At 44.4% G+C, this 22370-nt stretch overlaps 1 protein-coding gene across 1 annotated transcript in view; it reads right to left on the minus strand.

Moving 5' to 3' along the window:
• LOC124009140 (XK-related protein 4-like) overlaps positions 1-17333 on the minus strand; it is a 72640-nt gene extending 55307 nt beyond the window's left edge. The window contains exon 1 of the mRNA XM_046320650.1: positions 16462-17333. Within this exon, the coding sequence (XP_046176606.1) occupies positions 16462-17147 (686 nt within the window). The 5' untranslated portion in view covers positions 17148-17333. The remainder of the gene's footprint in view (positions 1-16461) is intronic.
• Between the last annotated feature and the right edge of the window lie 5037 nt (positions 17334-22370).

The raw sequence follows: 22370 nt of genomic DNA on the forward strand, positions 1-22370 counted from the left end.
TGACCTCTTTCTCCCCTCCTCTCTCCAGATGAAATCTCGCGTCTTGTGACGGCCGGCCGCCCAACAACCTGCCCGCTTGACCCTATCCCCTCCTCTCTTCTCCAGACCATTTCCGGAGACCTTCTCCCTTACCTCACCTCGCTCATCAACTTATCCCTGACCGCTGGCTACGTCCCTTCCGTCTTCAAGAGAGCGAGAGTTGCACCCCTTCTGAAAAAACCTACACTCGATCCCTCCGATGTCAACAACTACAGACCAGTATCCCTTCTTTCTTTTCTCTCCAAAACTCTTGAACGTGCCGTCCTTGGTCAGCTCTCCCGCTATCTCTCTCAGAATGACCTTCTTGATCCAAATCAGTCAGGTTTCAAGACTAGTCATTCAACTGAGACTGCTCTTCTCTGTATCACGGAGCGCTCCGCACCGCTAAAGCTAACTCTCTCTCCTCTGCTCTCATCCTTCTAGACCTATCGGCTGCCTTCGATACTGTGAACCATCAGATCCTCCTCTCCACCCTCTCCGAGTTGGGCATCTCCGGCGTGGCCCACGCTTGGATTGCGTCCTACCTGACAGGTCGCTCCTACCAGGTGGCGTGGCGAGAATCTGTCTCCTCACCATGCGCTCTCACCACTGGTGTCCCCAGGGCTCTGTTCTAGGCCCTCTCCTATTCTCGCTATACACCAAGTCACTTGGCTCTGTCATAACCTCACATGGTCTCTCCTATCATTGCTATGCAGACGACACACAATTAATCTTCTCCTTTCCCCTTCTGATGACCAGGTGGCGAATCGCATCTCTGCATGTCTGGCAGACATATCAGTGTGGATGACGGATCACCATCTCAAGCTGAACTTCGGCAAGACGGAGCTGCTCTTCCTCCCGGGGAAGGACTGCCCGTTCCATGATCTCGCCATCACGGTTGACAACTCCATTGTGTCCTCCTCCCAGAGCGCTAAGAACCTTGGCGTGATCCTGGACAACACCCTGTCGTTCTCAACTAACATCAAGGCGGTGGCCCGTTCCTGTAGGTTCATGCTCTACAACATCCGCAGAGTACGACCCTGCCTCACACAGGAAGCGGCGCAGGTCCTAATCCAGGCACTTGTCATCTCCCGTCTGGATTACTGCAACTCGCTGTTGGCTGGGCTCCCTGCCTGTGCCATTAAACCCCTTCAACTCATCCAGAACGCCGCAGCCCGTCTAGTGTTCAACCTTGCCAAGTTCTCTCACATCACCCCGCTCCTCCGCTCTCTCCACTGGCTTCCAGTTGAAGCTCGCATCCGCTACAAGACCATGGTGCTTGCCTACGGAGCTGTGAGGGGAACGGCACCTCAGTACCTCCAGGCTCTGATCAGGCCCTACACCCAAATAAGGGCACTGCGTTCATCCACCTCTGGCCTGCTCGCCTCCCTACCACTGAGGAAGTACAGTTCCCGCTCAGCCCAGTCAAAACTGTTCGCTGCTCTGGCTCCCCAATGGTGGAACAAACTCCCTCACGACGCCAGGACAGCGGAGTCAATCACCACCTTCCGGAGACACCTGAAACCCCACCTCTTTAAGGAATACCTAGGATAGGATAAAGTAATCCTTCTCACCCCCCCCCCCCCCTTAAAATATGTAGATGCACTATTGTAAAGTGGCTGTTCCACTGGATGTCATAAGGTGAATGCACCAATTTGTAAGTCGCTCTGGATAAGAGCGTCTGCTAAATGACTTAAATGTAAATGTAAATGTTAAATGTAATATGTACATGTAGGTAGAAGAGACAACAGTCTATGGCTAGGGTGGCTGGAATAGGTTTTGTCGTGCGCTCTTCACAACTGTCTTGGTGTGCTTGGACCATGTTAGTTTGTTGTTGATGTGGACACCAAGGAACGTGAAGGTGTCAACCTGCTCCTTTAGCTCAGTGTGGATGCTACCCGTAATCTATGGCTTCTGGTTGGGGTATGGTCACTGTTGGGACAACGTCATCGGTGCACTTATTGATGAAGCCAGTGACATATGTGGTGTACTCCTCAAAGCCATTGGAATAATCCCGGAACATATTCCAGTCTGTGCTAGCAAAACAGTCCTGTAGTTTAGCATCTGCTTCATTTGACCAATTTTTTAATTGATCTAGTCACCGGTGCTTCCAGCTTAAATGTTTGCTTGTAAGCAGGAATCAGTAGAATAGAATTATGGTCAGATTTGCCAAATGGAGGGCGAGGGAGAGCTTAGTATGCGTCTCTGAGTGTGGAGTAAAGGTGGTCCAGAGTTTTTTTCCCCCTCTGGTTGCACATTTAACATGCTGATTGAAATTAGGTCAAACTGATTTAAGTTTCCATGCATTAAAGTCCCCGGCTACTAGGAGCGCTTCCTCTGGGTGAGCGTTTTCTTGTTCGCTTATGGCGGAATTCAGCTCATTCAATGCTGTCTTAGTGCCAGCCTCTGACTGTGGTGGTATGTAAAACAGCTACGAAAAATACAGATAAATTCCCTGGGTAGATAGTGTGGTCTACAGCTTATCATGAGATACTATACCTCAGGCGAGCAATAGCTCAAGACTTACTTAGATATTCCTTAGTTATTGATAAAAATACATAGGCCGCCGCCCCTTGTCTTACCAGACGCCACTGTTCTATCCTGCCGGTACAGCGTATAACCAGACAGCTGTATGTTGATAGTGTCGTTGTTCAGCCACGACGACGTGATGCATAAGATATTACAGTTTTGAATGTCCTGTTGGTAGTTTAATCTTGCTCGTAGGTCATCCATTTTATTATCCAACGATGGAGCGTTTGCCAGCAGAATGGAAGGAAGTGGGGGTTTATTTGATTGCCTACAAATTCCCAGAAAGCAGACCTCCCTTTGGCCCCTTTTTCTCTGCCTCCTCTTCACACAAATCACGGGGATCTGGGCCTGTTCCCGAGAAAGCAGTAGATAGTTATCGTTGGGCTCGTCTGACTCGTTAAAGGAAAAAAAGGATTCTTCCAGTCTGTGGTGAGTAATCGCGTGGTGAGTAATGTCCAGAAGTTATTTTGGGTCATAAGAGTCGGTAGCGGCAACATTATGTACAAAATAAGTTTCCAAAATAAGTTACAAATAGACAAACAAAAAAACACAATCGTTTGGGCACACGTACAACATCTGCCTTCTTCTCCAGCGGCATTTTTAGCTGTTGGTATTGTCTTGCTAGGGCAATTTAATTTAATTGCTGTCTTTTACCTAGTAGCCTACTTAAATCATTGCTCGGTACTTGTGACTTGCTGTGGACTAGTCTCAGGCCTATTTGTCTAACAGTCTTGCTAATTTGTGGGTGTATTGTATGTTAGGGGGTGTTTTCTTCACCTCTACTAGGCAATCAGCATCAGTTCTGGGAAGTATGTCTTTCACCTTTGCTAGGAATTAGTGTTAGTACTTTTAGTTCCCCCTCATTTTTCAGTGGCAGCTGTAAACGGTGGTATTGTCAAACGACAATGTTGTCGCCGAAACAAAGACTTTCTTCCGAGTTGTTCTGCCGAGTTGTTTGAGGAAGTAAAGAGAGGAAGGCTCCACATCACTCTCTCACTTGAGTATTTTACCTAGTTATTTTCTGATGCTCTCATTTAGCTCTTTTGTAGCTTTGGCAAGTATGTGTGTGATTTCTATCCCAGCTCGCTCCTCTCTCTGTAGGTTTTAAAGATGCTCACGACCCGGTGACTGCAACCCTTATCATTTTTTTGTACCCTGCGTGCACAACCCATGTGGATTTCCTAGTCTCCGGCAGCATTTGGAACTGCCAATCTGCGTTCAATAAAGCGGAGTTAATCTCAGCCTATATTGCCCTTCATTCCCTACACTTTGGCACCAACAGAGACATGGGTCACCCCAGAGAACGCTGCTATTCCAGCTGCTCTCTCGTCATCTGACTAGGTGTTCTCTCATAGTCCGAGAGCATCTGGTCATCATGGTGGTGACACCGTGCTACTCATTTCTGGAGATTTTCTATTTTCTCCCTCACACACCTGATCATCTCCTAATTTGAATTCCATGCAGTCACTGTCACTTGTCCACTCAAGCCTAACATTGTTGTCATCTATTGCCCACCAGGTGCCCTTGGAGAGTTCCTCAATGAGCTTGACACCTTGATAAACTAATTTCCTGATGATGGCTCACCACTCATCGTACTAGGCGGCTTTGACCCCCCGACGCCTGACTTCAATTATTTTCTTTACACCTCATTCTTTCCCCTCCTTGCCTCATTTGATCTCACTCTTTCCCAGTCACCTCATACTCACAACGCAGGCAATATGTTGTACCTCATCTTCACTAGAGGCTGTTTGCCTACTAATCTCACTGTAACCCCCCTCCGTGTCTCTGATTCCTACTTTGTTTCCTTTTCTCTCCTCCATCCCTACCCAGATGCGCCACTGCAATCTTTGCTGTCTCTCTCCCACTATTCTCTCCTCTTCTATCCTATCCTCGGTCTGCTAAATCCTTCTCCCTCCTGTCTCCTGACTCTGGCTCTTCGACCATACTTTCCTCCCTGTCTGCATCTCAGTGTCCCATATCCTCCCGGCCGGCTCGACCTTCCCCTCCTGCTCTATGGCCAAATGACTCACTGCGTGCTAACAGAACAGGGCTCCTGGCAGCTGAGCGGAAGTGGAGGAAAACTAAACTTCTGGAGGACCTATCATCCTTCCACTCCCTCCTCTCCACCTTCTCTTTCTCAGTATCTGCTGTGAAAGCTGCTTTCTATCACTCTAAAAGCTTCTGCCTCCAGCCCTGTGAAACTCCTCTCCACTTTCTCTTCCCTCCTTAATCCTCCACCCCCCCCCCTCACTCTCTGCGAACGACTTTGTCAACCACTAATGAAAAAAAAAGGTTGACGGCATCCGCTCCTTATTCACTCAGCCTACTGAGCCCACTAATCCCACTCACACAGAACTACCCTACACCTTGACCTCTTTCTCCCCTCTCTTGACAGATTAAATCCTGTGACTAGTGATGTCCGGCTGGCCAGGTGAACAGTGTTTCCTCCGACACATTGGTGCGGCTGCCTTCCGGGTTAAGCGAGCGGGTGTTAAGAAGCACGGTTTGGCGGGTCATGTTTCGGAGGATGCCTGACTCGACATTTGCCTCCCGAGCCCGGTGGGGAGATGCAGCGATGTGACAAGATTGAAATTTGGGAGAAAAAGGGGGGTAAATGAAAATATATATATTTCCCTTATTTATTTTATTTCCAAAACACTTGAGCCTGCTGTCTGACCAACTCTCTCGCTATCTCTCTCAGACTTATCTTCTTGACCCTAACCGGTGAGGCTTCAAGGCAGCTCACTCAACTGAGACCGCTCTCCTCTGTGTTACAGAGGCTCTCTGTTCTGCAAAAGCTGACTCTCTCTCCTCTGTTGTCATCCCCCTAGATCTATCCGCTGCCTTCAACACAGTTTACTATCAGATCCTCCTGTCCACCCTCTCAGGGTTGGGTGTCTCAGGCTCTATCAGATCCTCCTGTCCACCCTCTCAGTGTTGGGTGTCTCAGGCTCTATCAGATCCTCCTGTCCACCCTCTCAGGGTTGGGTGTCTCAGGCTCTATCAGATCCTCCTGTCCACCCTCTCAGGGTTGGGTGTCTCAGGCTCTATCAGATCCTCCTGTCCACCCTCTCAGGGTTGGGTGTCTCAGGCTCTATCAGATCCTCCTGTTCACCCTCTCAGGGTTGGGTGTCTCAGGCTCTATCAGATCCTCCTGTCCACCGTCTCAGGGTTGGGCGTCTCAGGCTCTATCAGATCCTCCTGTCCACCCTCTCAGGGTTGGGTGTCTCAGGCTCTATCAGATCCTCCTGTCCACCCTCTCAGGGTTGGGTGTCTCAGGCTCTATCAGATCCTCCTGTCCACCCTCTCAGGGTTGGGTGTCTCAGGCTCTATCAGATCCTCCTGTCCACCCTCCCAGGGTTGGGTGTCTCAGGCTCTATCAGATCCTCCTGTCCACCCTCTTAGGGTTGGGTGTCTCAGGCTCTATCAGATCCTCCTGTCCACCCTCCCAGGGTTGGGTGTCTCAGGCTCTATCAGATCCTCCTGTTCACCCTCTCAGGGTTGGGTGTCTCAGGCTCTGCACACTCCTGGATTGCATCATACCTGGCAGGTCACTCCTACTAGGTGGTGTGGAGAGGATCTGTGTCTGCACCATGTGCTCTCGCTACTGGTGTCCCCTAGGGTTTGGTTCTAGGTCCTCTCCTTTTTTCTCTTTTCACCAAGTCACTCGCTATTTTTAAAACAAGCCATAGAAAGTTGGTTTCAATTTCAATTTAATCCACCAGAAAAGACAGAACAAACAAAAACTCATATATACATTTTTAAATGTTTTAAAAAGGTATAATCTTTGTAAATTAAATCATGAATAAAGGGTGGCGGGTGTTTAAGGGCGCTGTACTGCAGCGCCAGCTGTGCCATCAGAGACTCTTGGTTCGTGCCCAGGCTCTGTCGTAATCATGAATAGGACTGGTGGAGGTGTCATACAAGTAAGGAACTTGTCTGTCGGCCCTGCATTAAAGAACATAATTGGTTCAAGAAAATTGTGATGAATAAAAAAGTATACCAGTTTCATTTAAGGACCAAAATATTGACAGCCGTGACATATAGATTGCAAAATAGTTGGGAAGAGATTTTTGAGGTAAAACTTGGATTTTTTAATATTTTTTATTATACAGAATTCTTTCAACCAATAGAATGTTATTTATATGGGGGATACAACCTTCCCAGCTCTGCCTCTGCGAAGAGGCAGAACCATTAGATCATTTGTTTTGGTACTGTCAATATGAAGATTATTTTGGGTCACAGGTCGAGGAATGGCTGAAGAATTGCAATATTTACCTGGAGCACTCACTACTGGGCGATCTGAAAAGTAATAGTCAATCGATTAATAATATAATAATACTTTCAATTTACAATGTGTAGAAACAACGAGAATAGAAAGGTTCAGAACTTTTGTGAAACATCACAGCACAGTTATGTCAAATAGAAATCCAATATGGATGGTGTTAAGAGACAGATGGGAGGGATTGAATGGAGCTGAAGGTTGGGACTAATAACAACAAGATACCTAATGTAAAACATACTGTGTCTGTAAAACGTACATGGGTTCAGAACTTTGGTGAAAAGAGCATAGTTTGAAAGATATGGCAAATAGAAATCAAACCGGATGAGCATCAGAAATATATGGGAGAGGTTGAGGGTAGAGGAAGGACAAGAGTTAAAAACAAACTACATGAAACTATTGTAAAATAGACCGTGTCCATAAAATGTATATAGTATGTATAAGCTGGAAATACAGGCCTAAGCGTTGTTGTTCACTAGTTTACTCCAATTGGGGGAGGGGTGGTAAGGTTGGAGGGTAATAAAGGAAATATATATTTTTAAAGATATGTGTGTGCGGATGTATGTGTATTTGCAAAAACAATATATGGGGGATTGGAAGTGATGCAGACAATTACATTGGTGGAAGCTATAGTCTTTATACAATATTAAAGTTGATCTACCCCCTAATATTTTTTTTAAGTCACTCAGCTCTGCCAGATCCTCACATGGTCTCTCCCATCATTGCTTTGCGGATTACACTCAACTACCATTCTCCTTCCCCCTTCTGACACCCAGGTGGGGACACACATCTATGCGTGCCTTGCATACATCTCAGCTTGGATGTCGGCCCACCACCTCAAGCTCAACCTCGACAAAACAGAGCTGCTCTTCCTCCCTGGGAAGGCCTGCTCGCTCCAAGATCTCTCAATCATTGTTGACAACTCCACAGTGTCCTCCTTCCAGAGTGCAATGAACCTTGGCGTGACCCTGGACAACACCCTGTCATTCTCTGCAAACATTTTAAAAAGTGACTCACTCCTACAGGATCATAGTCTACAATATCCGTAGAGTACGACCTTTCCTCACACAGGAAGCGGAGAAGGTCTTAATCCAGGCACTTGTCATTTCCCGTCTAGACTACTTCAACTCTGTTGGCTGGACTCCCCGCTTGTGCCATCAAAGCCCTGCAATTTATCCAGAATGCCACAGCCCGCCTGGTTTTCAACCTTCCTATATTCACTCCGCTCCTCTGCACACTCCACTGGCTTCCAGCCAAAGCTCGCATCATCTTCAAGACCCTGGTGCTTGCCTATGGACCAGCAACGGGAACTGACCCTCCTTACCTTCAGGGTATGCTCAAACCCTACATCCCAACACGTGCACTCTGTTCCGCCACATCTGGTCTCTTAGCCCTCTCACCTCTACAGGAGGGCAGCTCCCAACCCAGTCACAGCTCTTCTTTATCCTGGCACCCCAATGGTGGAACAAGCTTCCCCCTTAAAGTCAAGATGACAGAGTTCCTGCCCATCTTCAGAAAAGTCTGAAACCCTACCTCTTTGAATAGTTCTTAAATAACTCGCACAGCGCCCCTGACGAACAGGGGACTGTTAACCAATCAAAACATGAAAACTATTACCATTGAAGACTACGTACGTGTTTCAATTCAGAACTATGTGAAAGTGTTGACAATTGTACCCCAAAAATAAATCAACAGCAAAAATGCCTCATTCTCTGTGACCAGAACTTGAAACTACAACCTGTGATGCATACTATGCACAGATGAGAAATATGACAGTCTTCCAAATACAAAATAGCCTACCAGCATCATCCTACACAAAATGTAGTCATTACTACAGATTGAAGATGCACTGATGCTACCATAAATCACTTATACATGGCGTCCTAAGAATGATACTTCACACACAAGACAAGGTCTGCGTCCCAAATGGCTCCCTATTACTATACTGCACTACTTTTGCTCATAGGGTAGTAGTGCATTACATAAGGAATATGGTGACATTTGGGACGTATCGAAGGAGAGGCATCATCTCCATGACAGGATTCAGTATGAACACAATGGTTGACAAAATGAGGATGCAGCTAGAGAATGCATTGGATTCAATAAAGAGTGTTGTACTGTATACATTGCAATGTACATAATAGCTCTCTACAAGCTCTATACATAAGGGACTGACTCATGAAGTTAGTTGTATAGCAAAAGCCTGGCCCATTGACTCGTTAAACTATACAACCGTTATATGATCACTCTGATGATGCTCAATCTTCCAGAGATAGTGCACTTCTACAGTAGTGAGAGAGAACATGGACACTGGGCGTGACCAGAAAGCAGAGCTCTAGATGTTTTCTTCCAGCGCCAGTGAATTCTGTGCTTACATTCTGTGTTCCGAATCCAACTGCCAGTGAGCTATCGTAGAAGAATGTGGGTGGTGGCACAAGAGGATCTGGAGCAAAACCTCAACGGTTACTTTTACTTGAGTAAAAGTAAAAGATACCTTAATCGAAAATGACTCAAGTAAAAGTCACCCAGTAAAATACTACTCGAGTAAAAAGAAAAACAGTATTTGGTTTTAAATGTACATAAGTATCAAAAGTAAAAATCATTTCACATTCCTTATATTAAGCAAACCAGACGCCATGATTTACTTGTTGTTTTAATTGACGGATAGCCAGGGGCAGACTCCAACACTTCCACAATCATTTACAAAAGAAGCACGTGTTTAGTGAATCGGCCAGATCAGGGCAGCATGGATGACCAGGGATTTTCTCTTGATAAGTGTGTGAATTGGGCCATTTTCCTGTCCTGCTAAGCATTGGAAATGTAACGAGTACTTTTGGGTGTCAGGGGAAATGTATGTGGCAGACTATTTTCTTTAGTAATGTAGAGGAGTAGTGGAGTTTTACTCCACCAATGTAGTGGAGTAAAACAAAGTCATCAAAAATAGAAATAGTAAAGTACAGATACACTAAAAAAGGACACAGTGCATTCGGAAAGTATTCAGAATGACTTATTCCATATTGTTACGTTCTAGCCTTGTTCTAAAATGTATTAAATCGTTTTTACTTCTCATCCATCTACACACAATACCCCATAATGATGAAGCAAAAAAAGGTTTGGCAGCGATTACAGTCATGAGTCTTCTTGGGTATGACACTACAAGCTTGGCACACCTGTATTTGGGGAGTTTCTCTCATTCTTCTCTGCAGATCAACTCAAGCTCTGTCAGGTTGGATGGGGAGTGTTGCTGCACAGCTATATTCAGGTCTCTCCAGAGATGTTCGATCGGGCTTAAGTCTGGGCTCTGGCTGGGCCACTCAAGGACATTCAGTGACTCGAAGCCACTCCTGCGGTGTCTTGGCTCTGTGCTTAGGGTCATTTTCCTGTTGGAAGTAGAACCGTCGCCCCAGTCTGAGGTCCTGAGAGCTCTGGGGCAGGTTTTCATCAAGTATCTCTCTGTACTTTGCTACGTTCATCTTTCCCTCGATCCTGACTAGTCTCCCAGTCCCTGCCGCTGAAAAACATCCCCACAGCATGATGCTGCCACCACCATGCTTCACCATAGGGATGGTGACAGGTTTCCTCCAGATGTGACGCTTGGCATTCAGGCCAAAGAGTTCAATCTTGGTTTCATTAGACCAGAGAATCTTTTTTTCTCGTGGTCTGAGAGTCTTTAGCTGCCTTTTGGCAAACTCCAAGCGGGCTTCATGTTCCTTTAAGGAGTGGCTTCCATCTGGAATAAAGGCCTGATTGGTGGAGTGCTACAGAAATGGTTGTCCATCTGGAAAATTCTCCCATCTCCACAGAGGAACTCTGGAGCTGTCAGTGAACATGAGGTTCTTGGTCACCTCCCTGACCAAGGCCCTTCTCCCTCGCTTGCTCAGTTTGGCTGTGCGGCCAGCTCTAGGAAGAGTCTTGGTGGTTCCAAACTTCTTCCATTTAAGAATGATGGAGGCAAATGTGTTCCTGGGGACCTTTAATGCTGCAGAAATGTTTTGGTACCTTTCCCCAGATCTGTGCCTCGACACAATCCTCTACGGACAATTCATTTGACCTCACATCTTGGTTTTTGCTCTGACATACACTGTCAACTGTGGGACCTTATATAGACAGGTTTGAGCCGTTCCAAATCATGTCCAATCAATTGAATTTACCACATGTGGACTCCAATCAAGTTGTAGAAACATCAAGGATGATCAATGGAAACAGAATGCACCCGAGCTCTATTACGAGTCTCATAGCAAAGGGTCTGAATACTTATGTAAAAAAGGTAGCTGTTTATTTTTAATACATTTGCAAAAATCTCTATAAATCCGTTTTCACTTTGTCATTATAGTGTGTGGATTGATGAGGAAAAAAACATTTAATCCATTTTAGAACAAGGCCATAAAGTAACAAAATGTGGAAAAGGTCAAGGGGTCTGAATACTTTCCGAATGCACTGTATATACTGTATACACTGAGGCTGCCTGGCTGCTCATTTGACATGCAATCAGGTGTATTCCATTGTTAAATACAGTACACACATTCATTCCTGGGTTTCATTATTTTTATTATTTTCTACATAGTAGAATAATAGTGAAGATATCAAAACTATGAAATAACACATATGGAGTCATGTGTTACCAAAAAAGTGTTAAACAAATCAAAATATATTTTATATTTGAGATTCTTTGAAGTAGCCACCCTTTGCCTTGAGGACAGCTTTGCACACTCTTTGCATTCCTTCAACCAGCTTCATGAGGTAGTCACCTGGAATGCATTTCAATTAACAGGTGTGCTTTGCTAAAAACTAATTTGTGGAATTTGTTCCTTCTTAATGCATTTGAGCCAATCAATTGTGTTGTTACAAGGTAGGGGTGGTATACAGAAGATAGCCCTATTTGGTAAAAGACCAAATCCAAATACCAAGTTCAAAGAACTTTGAAAGTTTCTTCAAGTGCAGTTGCAAAAACCATCAAGCGCAATGATCAAACTGGCTCTCAAGAGGACCGCCACAGGAAAGGAAGACCCAGAGTTACCTGCAGAGGATAAGTTCATTCGAGTTAACTGCACCTCAGAAATTGCAGCCCAAATAAATGCTTCAGAGTTCAAGTAACACACACATCTCAACATCAACTGTTCAGAGGAGACTGCGTGAATCAGGCCTTCATGGTCAAATTGCTGCAAAGAAACCACTACTAAAAGACAACAATAATAAGAGACTTGCTTGGGCCACGAAACACGAACAATGGACATTAGACCGGTGGAAATCTGTCCTGTGGTCTGATGAGTCTGAATTTGAGATTTTTGGTTCCAACCGCTCTGTCTTTGTGAGACACAGAGTAGAACGGCTGTGTAGTTCCCACCGTAAACCATGGAGGAGGAGGTGTGATGGTGTGGGGGTGCTTTGCTGGTGACACTGCCAGTGATTTATTTACCAGCATGGCTACCACAGCATTCTGCAGTGATACGCCATCCCATCTGGTTCGCGCTTAGTGGGACTATCGTTTTTTTTTCAACAGGACAATAACCCAACACACCTTCAGGCTGTGTAAGAGCAATTTGACCAAGAAGGAGAGTGATGGAGTGCTGCATCAGGTGACCTGGTCTCCACAATCACCGACCTCAACCCAATTGAGATGGTTTGAGATTAGTTGGACCGCAAAGTGAAGGAAAAGCAGCCAACAAGTGCACAGCATGTTCGTAAACTCCTGTTGGAAAAGCATTCCAGGTGAAGCTGGTTGAGAGAATGCCAAGAATGCAAAGCTGTCAAGGCAAATGGTGGCTACTTTGAAGAATCTCAAATATAAAATATATTTTGATTTGTGTAAAACGATTTTGGTTACTACATGATTCCATATGATATTTCATAGTTTTTATGTCTTCACTATTATTCTACAATGTAGAAAATGGTAAAAATAAAGAAAAATCCTTGAATGAGTAGGTGTAACAGAATAACTTTACGTCCGTCCCCTCGCCCATACCCGGGCGCGAACCAGGGACCCTCTGCACACATCGACAATAGTCACCCTCGAAGCATCGTTACCCATCGCTCCACAAAAGCCGCGGCCCTTGCAGAGCAAGGGGAACTACTACTTCAAGGTCTCAGAGCAAGTGACGTAACCGATTGAAACGCTATTTAGCGCGCACCGCTAACTAAGCTAGGCGTTTCACATCCGTTACATAGGCGTGTCCAAACTTTTGACTGGTAACTGTAAGTGTCAATCCAAAGATGTGACGTATACAACAAACATCTGTACTACTAATGATACATTTATGATAATGATTGTGGGGGCTGTCTTGTTAGACTTCAGTACAGCTTTTTACATTATCGATCATAGTCTGCTGCTGGAAAAACGCATGTGTTATGGCTTTACACCCCCTACTATAATGCGGATGAATAGTTACTTGTCTAACAGAACACAGAGGGTGTTCTTTAATGGAAGCCTCTCAAACATAATCCAGGTTGAACCAGGAATTCCCCAGGACAGCTGTTTTTGGCCCCTTGCTTTATTTTTATTTTTTTACTAACAACATGCCACTGACTTTGAGTAAAGCCAGAGTGTCTATGTATGCGGATGACTCAACACCATACACGTCAGCTACTACAGTGACTGAAATGACTGCAACACTTAACAAAGAGCTGCAGTTAGTTTCAGAGTGGGTGGCAAGGAATAAGTTAGTCCTAAATATTTCTAAAAACTAAAAGCATTGTATTTGGGACAAATCATTCACTAACATTCACTCAACTAAATCTTGTAATAAATAATGTGGAATTGACTAAACTGCTTAGAGTAACCCTAGATTGTAAACTATCATGGTCAAAACATATTGATGCAGTAGTAGCTAAGAGGGGGAGACGTCTGTCCATAATAAAGAGATGCTCTGCCTTCTAAACAACAATATCAACAAGGCAGGTCCTACAGGCGCTAGTTTTGTCGCACCTTGACTACTGTTCAGTCGTGTGGTCAGGTGCCACAAAAACGGACAGCATAGCTGGCGCTTGGATGTACACAAAGAGCTAATGTTAATGATATGTATGTCAATCTCTCCTGGCTCAAAGTGGAGGAGAGATTGACTTCATCGCTACTTGTTTTATGAGCAATATTGACATGTTGAATGCACCGAGCTGTCTGTCTAAACTACTGTCACACATCTCAGACACCCATGCATACCCCGCAAAACATGCTACAACAGGTCTCTTTACAGTCCCCAAGTCCAGAACAGACTATGGTAGGCGCACAGTACTATATAGAGCCATGACTACATGGAACTCTATTCCACATCAAGTAACTGATGCAAGCAGTAAAATAATATTTAAATAGATAGAAAACACCTCATGGAACAGCAGCGACTGTGAAGCAACACAAGCATAGGCACAGACACCTGCATACACACACGATAACATATGCACTATACACACATACACTTAGTACTGTTGATATGTGCTAGTGTTGAAGTAGGGGCCTGAGGGCACACGGTGTGTTGTGAAATCTGTGAATGTATCGTAATGTTTTTAAAATTGTATAAAACTGCCTTCATTTCGCTGGACCCCAGGAAGAGTAGCTGCTGCCTTGTCAGCAGTTAATGGGGATCCATAATAAATACAAACAGTTAGGGGGAGGTTTGACAGACATATTATTAACCCCACAGCTGCAATTGAAAGGGCAAAACTTTACTGAAAACTTTACATTGTGTGTGTGAAATAAGAGGAAACTAATACAGAAAATGCATTTGAAAAAAGGTTACTTATAATTCAGAAATAACTGAATTATTCAAACCATAAACCATTTCCAATGTGAGTGTTTGGAGAAATATCTGATGGAAACCTGTTTGGACAAACAATTACAGAGTCATCGTGCTAATAATATACATGGTGATGATGTCATGTCATAACCGTTGTCAGGAACCAACATGGCTCACATGGGGTCTGATGAACTTCATTAACACTCAGCCATTTATAAAACCTTGTCTGTGTCTCAAATGGCACCCCCTTACCTATATATGGCACTACTTTGACCAGGGCTTGTGGTCCAAAGTAGTGCACTACATAAAGAATAGGGTGCCATTTGGGATGCCACCCTCAACTTTGCCTGATTTCCCCAGACTACTGTGCTCACTGCCGTGTCTCAACAATACCCTGTCTACTCTCTGAGGATACACACCCTGGTGGAGTCAGATCTACAGTATTCTCAATGCACCAGACAATGTGACATAACAATGATGAAACTAAATGGGGCGGCAGGTTGCCTAGCGGTTAGAGCCGAAAGGTTGCTGGATCAAATCCCTGAGCTGACAAGGTAAAAAACATGTCGTTCTGCCCCTGAGCGAGGGAGTTAACCCACTGTTCCCCGGGCGCAGTGGGTGTCAATTAAGGCAGCCCTCCCGCACCTCTCTGATTCAGAGGGGTTGGGTTAAATGCGGAAGACACATTTCAGTTGAAGGCATTCAGTTGTACTACTGAATTTCCCCTTTCCCTAAATGCTCAAGTGCTGAAGTGTGGCAGTGTCAAAGAGTTACATAAGGAGTCAAGGGTGCAAGCCCCCATGAAATGTACATTATCGTAGATGATGTGATGCCCTTATCATGCATGGCCAGGAGATAAACAGGAAATCAATAAAACATAATATCACATGCAAATAATAATGCATGTGCGAACACACCCACATTAAATTAGCCCAGTGGCAGATAACATGTGTGTGACTGGAACAGAATGGATACAAAAATAGGATGGCACCAGAGAGAAATTGAATTGAGAATGGAAGCAATATCCATTAATAGCTTGTTACGCCCCCTGTATTTAATTCAATAAATTCTTGTTAAAAGCTCAATGTCATTAATAATGGATTTGCAATGTGATTGTATTCAATATCATGCCTCAGTATATGTTTCTATCAATAGATTTTGAACTTGATGTGGGCAAAAAAAGACTGTGTATTGACGCCCTGGACCGACCACACACACACACACACACACACACACACACACACACACACACACACACACACACACACACACACACACACACACACACACACACACACACACACACACACACACACACACACACACACACACACACCGTTCAGAACCCAAATGTCTCCGATACATATTTGATATATTCTTAATTTAGGGAGAACAATGTGGTTTATTACTGTTTCATTCCTCACACATAATGTACTTGTTTGTAAATAATAGGCCTAGTTGTAAAGAGTTTCCCATTTGTATGCTAAGCTGGGCTACATACATCTAGCCCTATACTGTATGGTGTGAGGAATTCAATTGAACATGCACAACGTCGAGCTCGCCATTGGACCAAACACATTCACATGGATATCACATCATGAAACATGATACCATTTTGTTTTGCGACAGATTATTTTCTCTCCCTATGATTGCTTATTTAAGATGTAACACCTATAACCCACCAAGAAGCTACTCAGGGTATGCTACTCAAAATGCTTTGCAGTGCGCGTAAAACCTGAAATGTTGTACGTTCTATGGCAGTTAGTGCCTAATAATTAATAACAGTAGACCCTCTAGGGTATGATGGGAGCTAAGTGTGGGCTATGAGGTACGTGCAGTCAGAAGTTAACACACGTAGGCTAATGGGCTGCAACTCTCTTCATTCCAAAGAGCATATTTAACACTTACCTCCATATCTGTCCAAGCTGCAAGATGTGGGTGACGGATTGCGCAGACCATATGAATACTGAACAGGACGCCGACCTTTTCTTATTAGTCGGGGTTGCCGTGCTGCTGTTGCTGTTGGTTGTGGTGTTGCTCTTGCTCGCGGTGGACGCCTGTCTTTGAGGTGTGGACGGTTGGGCGCCCACATCTCCATGAGAAGCCGAACCGCTCAGCAGCTTCCCGTCCATGTGGGATGAGCAGTTTGTCGCACCGGCGGCATTGGAGCCCTCGTCGGTGCTGAAATCGTGGACGAACCACCGAAAACTAAAGACTTGGACGGAGAACGACCCTAGCACAACAAAAAATAGCGTGAGCCCGAACCACCAGTAGTCGCGACGGAGGTAATAGTCGACAGAAAGCCAAATGTCGGTGCCTACATCGGCGAAATACACAACCACTGCAGCGAGGATCCATAGACAGTCCCATATCGTGTATTTTGTTTGCTGCTCTCTGCCAAGGCGAAGACATGTCGAATTAGAACCACAGCACCGCGATTCCCCATTCACGAATTCCCCATCCCCGGTTCCCGAATCCGGCTGCGATCCTGGAACGAGTCCTTGTACTGAGCCTGAGTGGTCCGAATTCTGCAAAGGCGTGAACGCTACATCGCTCTTTCTCATTTTCAATACCCCATCAGATTTAGCGGCCATTATCGTAGCTTTTTCTTTCTCCTCCAGCCAACACCGTCTTTTCTCCTCCCGTTTTCTTGTCTCCCCCTCGGCTTCTGTGTTCCAGGCGAAGAGATACTGGGCTGGGCGACCTCCTCTTCCGCCAGCTACAGCGCCGCCTGTTCATAACAAAGCAACCCTACCGCTCGGCAGCGGGTACGAACCATATGCTCTCCCATGGCACATACTTGAAACTATGACATCATTGCTTCGCAACTCTTCCTCAGTCGCTCCTCACCTCACATTTCTCCTAAATAGCCACAATAGAGCTACTGCATATTGCAATTCACTCTTGATAGGCCTAATTAAACCAAATGTATAGGCTAATTTAAAAAAATATATATAAATAGGCTATATATATATATTCCAAAGCACTTCAATAAAATGAATCGAAGGTCTTTGCCAATATTTCAGGTAGGTTATGCTTGACCAACGATGAGCAAAATACAATAGGCTATTAACCTAATCCAGACCCACTAGGCAAAAACTGGTTGAATCAACGTTGAATCCACATAATTTAAACGTTGAATCAATGTGGAAAACTGATTGGATTTGCAAAAAGTCATCAACTTCAGAGAATTTTGTATTTTTTTCACCCAACCTTGAACCTAAATCACGTTGAATTCATGTTAGTTGACAACTCAACCAAATGTAAATAAAAACTAGACGTTGAACTGACGTCTGTGCCCAGTGGGGAGGGAATAGGGCTCTCCTGCTGCCAATATGAAATAATACAATAGCTATAAATAACTGGAGCAGTGACGCACGCACCCACTAGAAAGTGTTGATTTGTGGTTAAGAAGTCAATTATCCCACTATTCACATATGTAGCCTATTTCTCATCTGGGTATTCTGGTACAGTGCGTACAACGGTTCAGCACCATGGACAGCTTCCGCGTCAACTCACTTTCATACTGTAGCCTACTGCTACCCTCATACAGAATACGCCGGTAAGCAATCCCGTCATTTATTACTAGAGGGTCCCGACACTGTCATTGACTGCGATTTTAATGAATGATCTCCGCAGTTATAACAGGCTATGCCTTGACCGCACCATAGGCTATTTGAAGCACAGCCGCACAACCGCTGTGATTTTGACACGCCCTCCTCGCAGCTTGGCTGCACGCATGGCCAGAGGACGACCACGCTATATAACTGCACAACCTCAAAACACGACCACAACCTTAATTCAATGGTATTTTGTTGAAATGCTGAACAGTGACACTAAAATATTATTATTTGCGATTTAAAACTGAGAGATTGATTGTATTAGCTGTCTAAAATGAGGGAAATAGTTAATAAATCGTGTGCCTGTGTGAGAGGTGGAGAGCATCCAGATATAAATATGGACCCTGTCACAAAGAAAAATCTATCCATGCCATGACTGATTGACAGACAGGTGACGCTACAGAGGAGTGAGAATGAGAAGATGGGGGAAAGAGGACAACTCTATAGCTCTATATTCCTAAACACTATAACACACTCATAATGGCTTATACAGTGGCACTGCGGCACCTAGGGGCCCCGAATGTCAACCGTAGCCTCCCTCCCAGGCAGCCAATCTGCGACGCATGGTAAATCTTCAAAGATGTGACCATCTGTCATTAGTGGTGCAGGGGAGGATAAATACCTTGGCGTGACTCGAACTGCTAGTGTTTGGCAGATCCCATTTCAAGCCCCACTGACGTGAAGATGAGCGTCACACATCTCCTTCCACCACTGGCCAGTGTTGTGTACCTGTGGCCATCTATCTCTCTCTCTCTCTCTCTCTCTCTCTCTCTCTCTCTCTCTCTCTGACTGCCACAGCCACACCATTTATGGGTGACTAGGCCAGAATGATGGTGCTGTCACCTTACCTGGCAACTCAGACTCCTTGCTCTGGCCAAATGCTACGCCACACCCACAGACGTTAGTTTCTTCTCCGCAATGAGTCTGGATCTGAGTACCTCCCCAACCCTTCACCGAATGTGAACACATTCGGGGCCGTCTGATTGGTCCAGAAACCGATGGGTTGGGCCAGAGCCAGAACACACGTAGGTAAAGCAGCGGTTTGGAAATGCGTAGCCTCTGCCAAGTCCACAACAACTAGATGTTCTGGTTTTCAGGGGAAATGAAAGAGAGCCTGTGGCGTGGCTTCCTCTTTTGGACATTCAGAAGGCAACACTCCATCTTAACTCCTCCTCCACATTTACTGGATTGGTTAAACAGTGCAGAAGAAAACCTCCTGTGCAAGTTTTCTTCCCATCTTGTCAAGATGTAGGGGATTTAGTTTCAGGCGTTTATTTTCAAGCCTGCTTCGATGGGTTATACAATGAGTCATTGGCTTTGATACTCTGATTGGTTAGAGACAATCCAATCCCTGACAATGCCTTCCGTGCACCTCATCACCATAAAGAACTTCAATGATGGCAGTCTCAGACTAAAGTATGTAGCGAACGACAGAGCAGCGAGAGAATTTAGTGTGAGTTGTCAGGCTAGCTGTCACCTGGTGCTGGATCATCTCCTAGCTCACCTGTCACATCATAAACACAACACACTGTGGAGGAATGGCTCACTCCGTACCAACCAGAAACAGACTTTCCTAAATGCAGTTTGGACAAATGTCAGATGAGTTGGTCCATCTTTGGCCCAGTGGGCCTGTCTGAATTGCAGCTTTTTTTGTGCATAATGTTTATTTGGATAACAACGGGGCCTCTAGAAAACAATTGCCTGTTTGGTGGCCACAAGGGAAAAATGGGCCGGTGTGTTTGCAATGCCCGGGATGGTTTCTGATCCCGGGTACCAACACTACTGTAGTAGAGAACCTCAACAATGTATTTCTTCTCATTAGATGGAACTCATTAAATAGGAGGGCTGCTGTGAGCTGTTTAACTTTTGCCATGATGAAATAAGGGCCACCTCACAGAACTAGGGACAGCCCCCACATTATCTCACCCATGTTTTATAGCTGTGCTTCCTACCTTTAGCCCTCACCTCTTGATTTGAAGTAACTGAAAAGGTACATTATCCATAACTGTCTGCAGCAATGAATTCTCACACATATTCATGTTTATCATGTGGAATTCCCACTTTCAATTACTCCACCATAAGTTGCTGTTAAAATCTTTCAGCAGTAAGCATATTAGTTATTCAAGAGAGACTCCTGTTCTGTGGAGGAGACATCCCTCCCTATGCAACCACAATTTAATTACTGCTGTCTACTCTTATTGATTTGACCAGGCACTCTGTCAAATGGATAGCTATGCCTAGCTCGGAATTCCATCATTAATTCCTCCTAATGATTTCCAAGGTTAATTTGTTTATGACAGGAGCAATCATACAACTCCACTGGCCTCTTGAATCAGTTGCATCAGTGGCAACCAGCGAATAAATACTCATCTGAATGTACTGGGAAAGGGAAAGGAAAGGGGGATTCCTAGTCAGTTGTCCAACGGAAAGTATTCAACTGAAATGTGTCTTCCGCATTTAACCCCTCGTGGTCTCTTACTGGACACAAACTCACTGGATTATTTTTTTATTTAAAATATATTTCCAACCTAGATGTTTCCTTTATCATAAAAGAAAGCAGTCGCCAAATATGCATGCTTCATTGGTACTGTATATTAAAAGACCTAGATGACATGGTCTATTCAAAGCCCAGTGTTGCATCAAATATCTGGGCCATATCTACAGTATGAAATATGAATAGAGCAACCCTCAGCATCATACGTCATCAGAACCAGGCAGGCTGCTGTGATCCTCTCCTAAAACACATGGTATCAATTCAATGGATACAGTCTATTTACTGTCATTCACGTGCTATACTATAATTACTATACGTATATTCTACAGACATATCCTATTCTAAAATATACCATCCTGTAACAAACATGATACATAAACTGAGTTTCAGATCAGTCTGACCTTTCTGTCAGAAGGGTTTGGGTTCATTTTACACTTGCTATCTGCAATGAATAGATTATGTAAAACACACACAGATGCAGAATTCAAGGGTGATGAATATTGACATTTTTTTTATATCGATCAGCAGATCTGGCAGAAAACATGCTCATCATTCTGAATTTGAATGAAATGTGATAAGTTTGTCAAGTGAAGAATCTTCTTCCTTTGTTATTAATGACAGCCGTAGTTACTCGGCAACAAACCCCAACGTTTCAAACAGAGTCAGGACCTGCGGTGAGACAACATGCCATTGTGACAGGTCCGTTCGAATAGTAAGAGAGCTGACATGCTAAAAGTGGGACAGTAGCCTTTGCTATCTAGAGCCACTCTCAGACTGGCATCTAACTGTAAAGATGGTGACACAGGGAGGCTTGTCCATTGAACCAAACAAGGCTTGTCATGAGAAGAGGCTTCGTCTGAAACTTTTTCAAACTGGGTTAGACGTCTTGGATTTACAGTGCCTTCAGAAAGTATTCATCATTTTTTACTCTCACTCGTCTACACACAATTCCCCATAACGGCAACATGTTTTTAGAAATGTTTACAAATGTATTGAAAATAAAATACAGAAATATATTGCATAAGTATTCACACGCCTGAGTCAATACACGTTAGAATCACCGTTGGCAGAGATTACAGCTGAGGATCCTTTTGGGTAAGTCTCGAAAATCTTAGCACGTGGATTGTACAATATTTGCACATTCTTTTTAAAATTCTTCAAGCTGTCAAGTTGGTTGTTGATCATTTCTAGACAGCCACTTTCAATTCTTGCCATAGATTTTCAAGCTGACTTAAGTCATAACTGTAACTAGGACACTCAGTAATATTCAGTATCCTCTTGGTAAGCAACTCCAGGGTATATTTGGCCTTGTGTTTTAGTTTATTATCCTGCTGAGAGGTGCATTTGTCTCCCAGTGTCTGTTTGAAAGCAGACTGAACCAGGTTTTCCTCTAGGATTTTTCCTGTGTTTAGCTCTATTCCATGTCTTTTTATTCCACAAATCTCCCTAATTGTTACCGATGGCAAGCACACCCATAACATGAAGCAGCCTCCACCATGCTTGGAAATATTTACATTTACATTTAAGTCATTTAGCAGACGCTCTTATCCAGAGCGACTTACAAATTGGTGCATTCACCTTATGACATCCAGTGGAACAGCCACTTTACAATAGTGCATCTAGATCTTTTAAGGGGGGGGGGGTGAGAAGGATTACTTTATCCTATCCTAGGTATTCCTTAAAGAGGTGGGGTTTCAGGTGTC

The sequence above is a fragment of the Oncorhynchus gorbuscha genome, linkage group LG22 (assembly GCF_021184085.1).
Source record: "Oncorhynchus gorbuscha isolate QuinsamMale2020 ecotype Even-year linkage group LG22, OgorEven_v1.0, whole genome shotgun sequence".
Taxonomy (NCBI): Eukaryota; Metazoa; Chordata; class Actinopteri; order Salmoniformes; family Salmonidae; genus Oncorhynchus; species Oncorhynchus gorbuscha.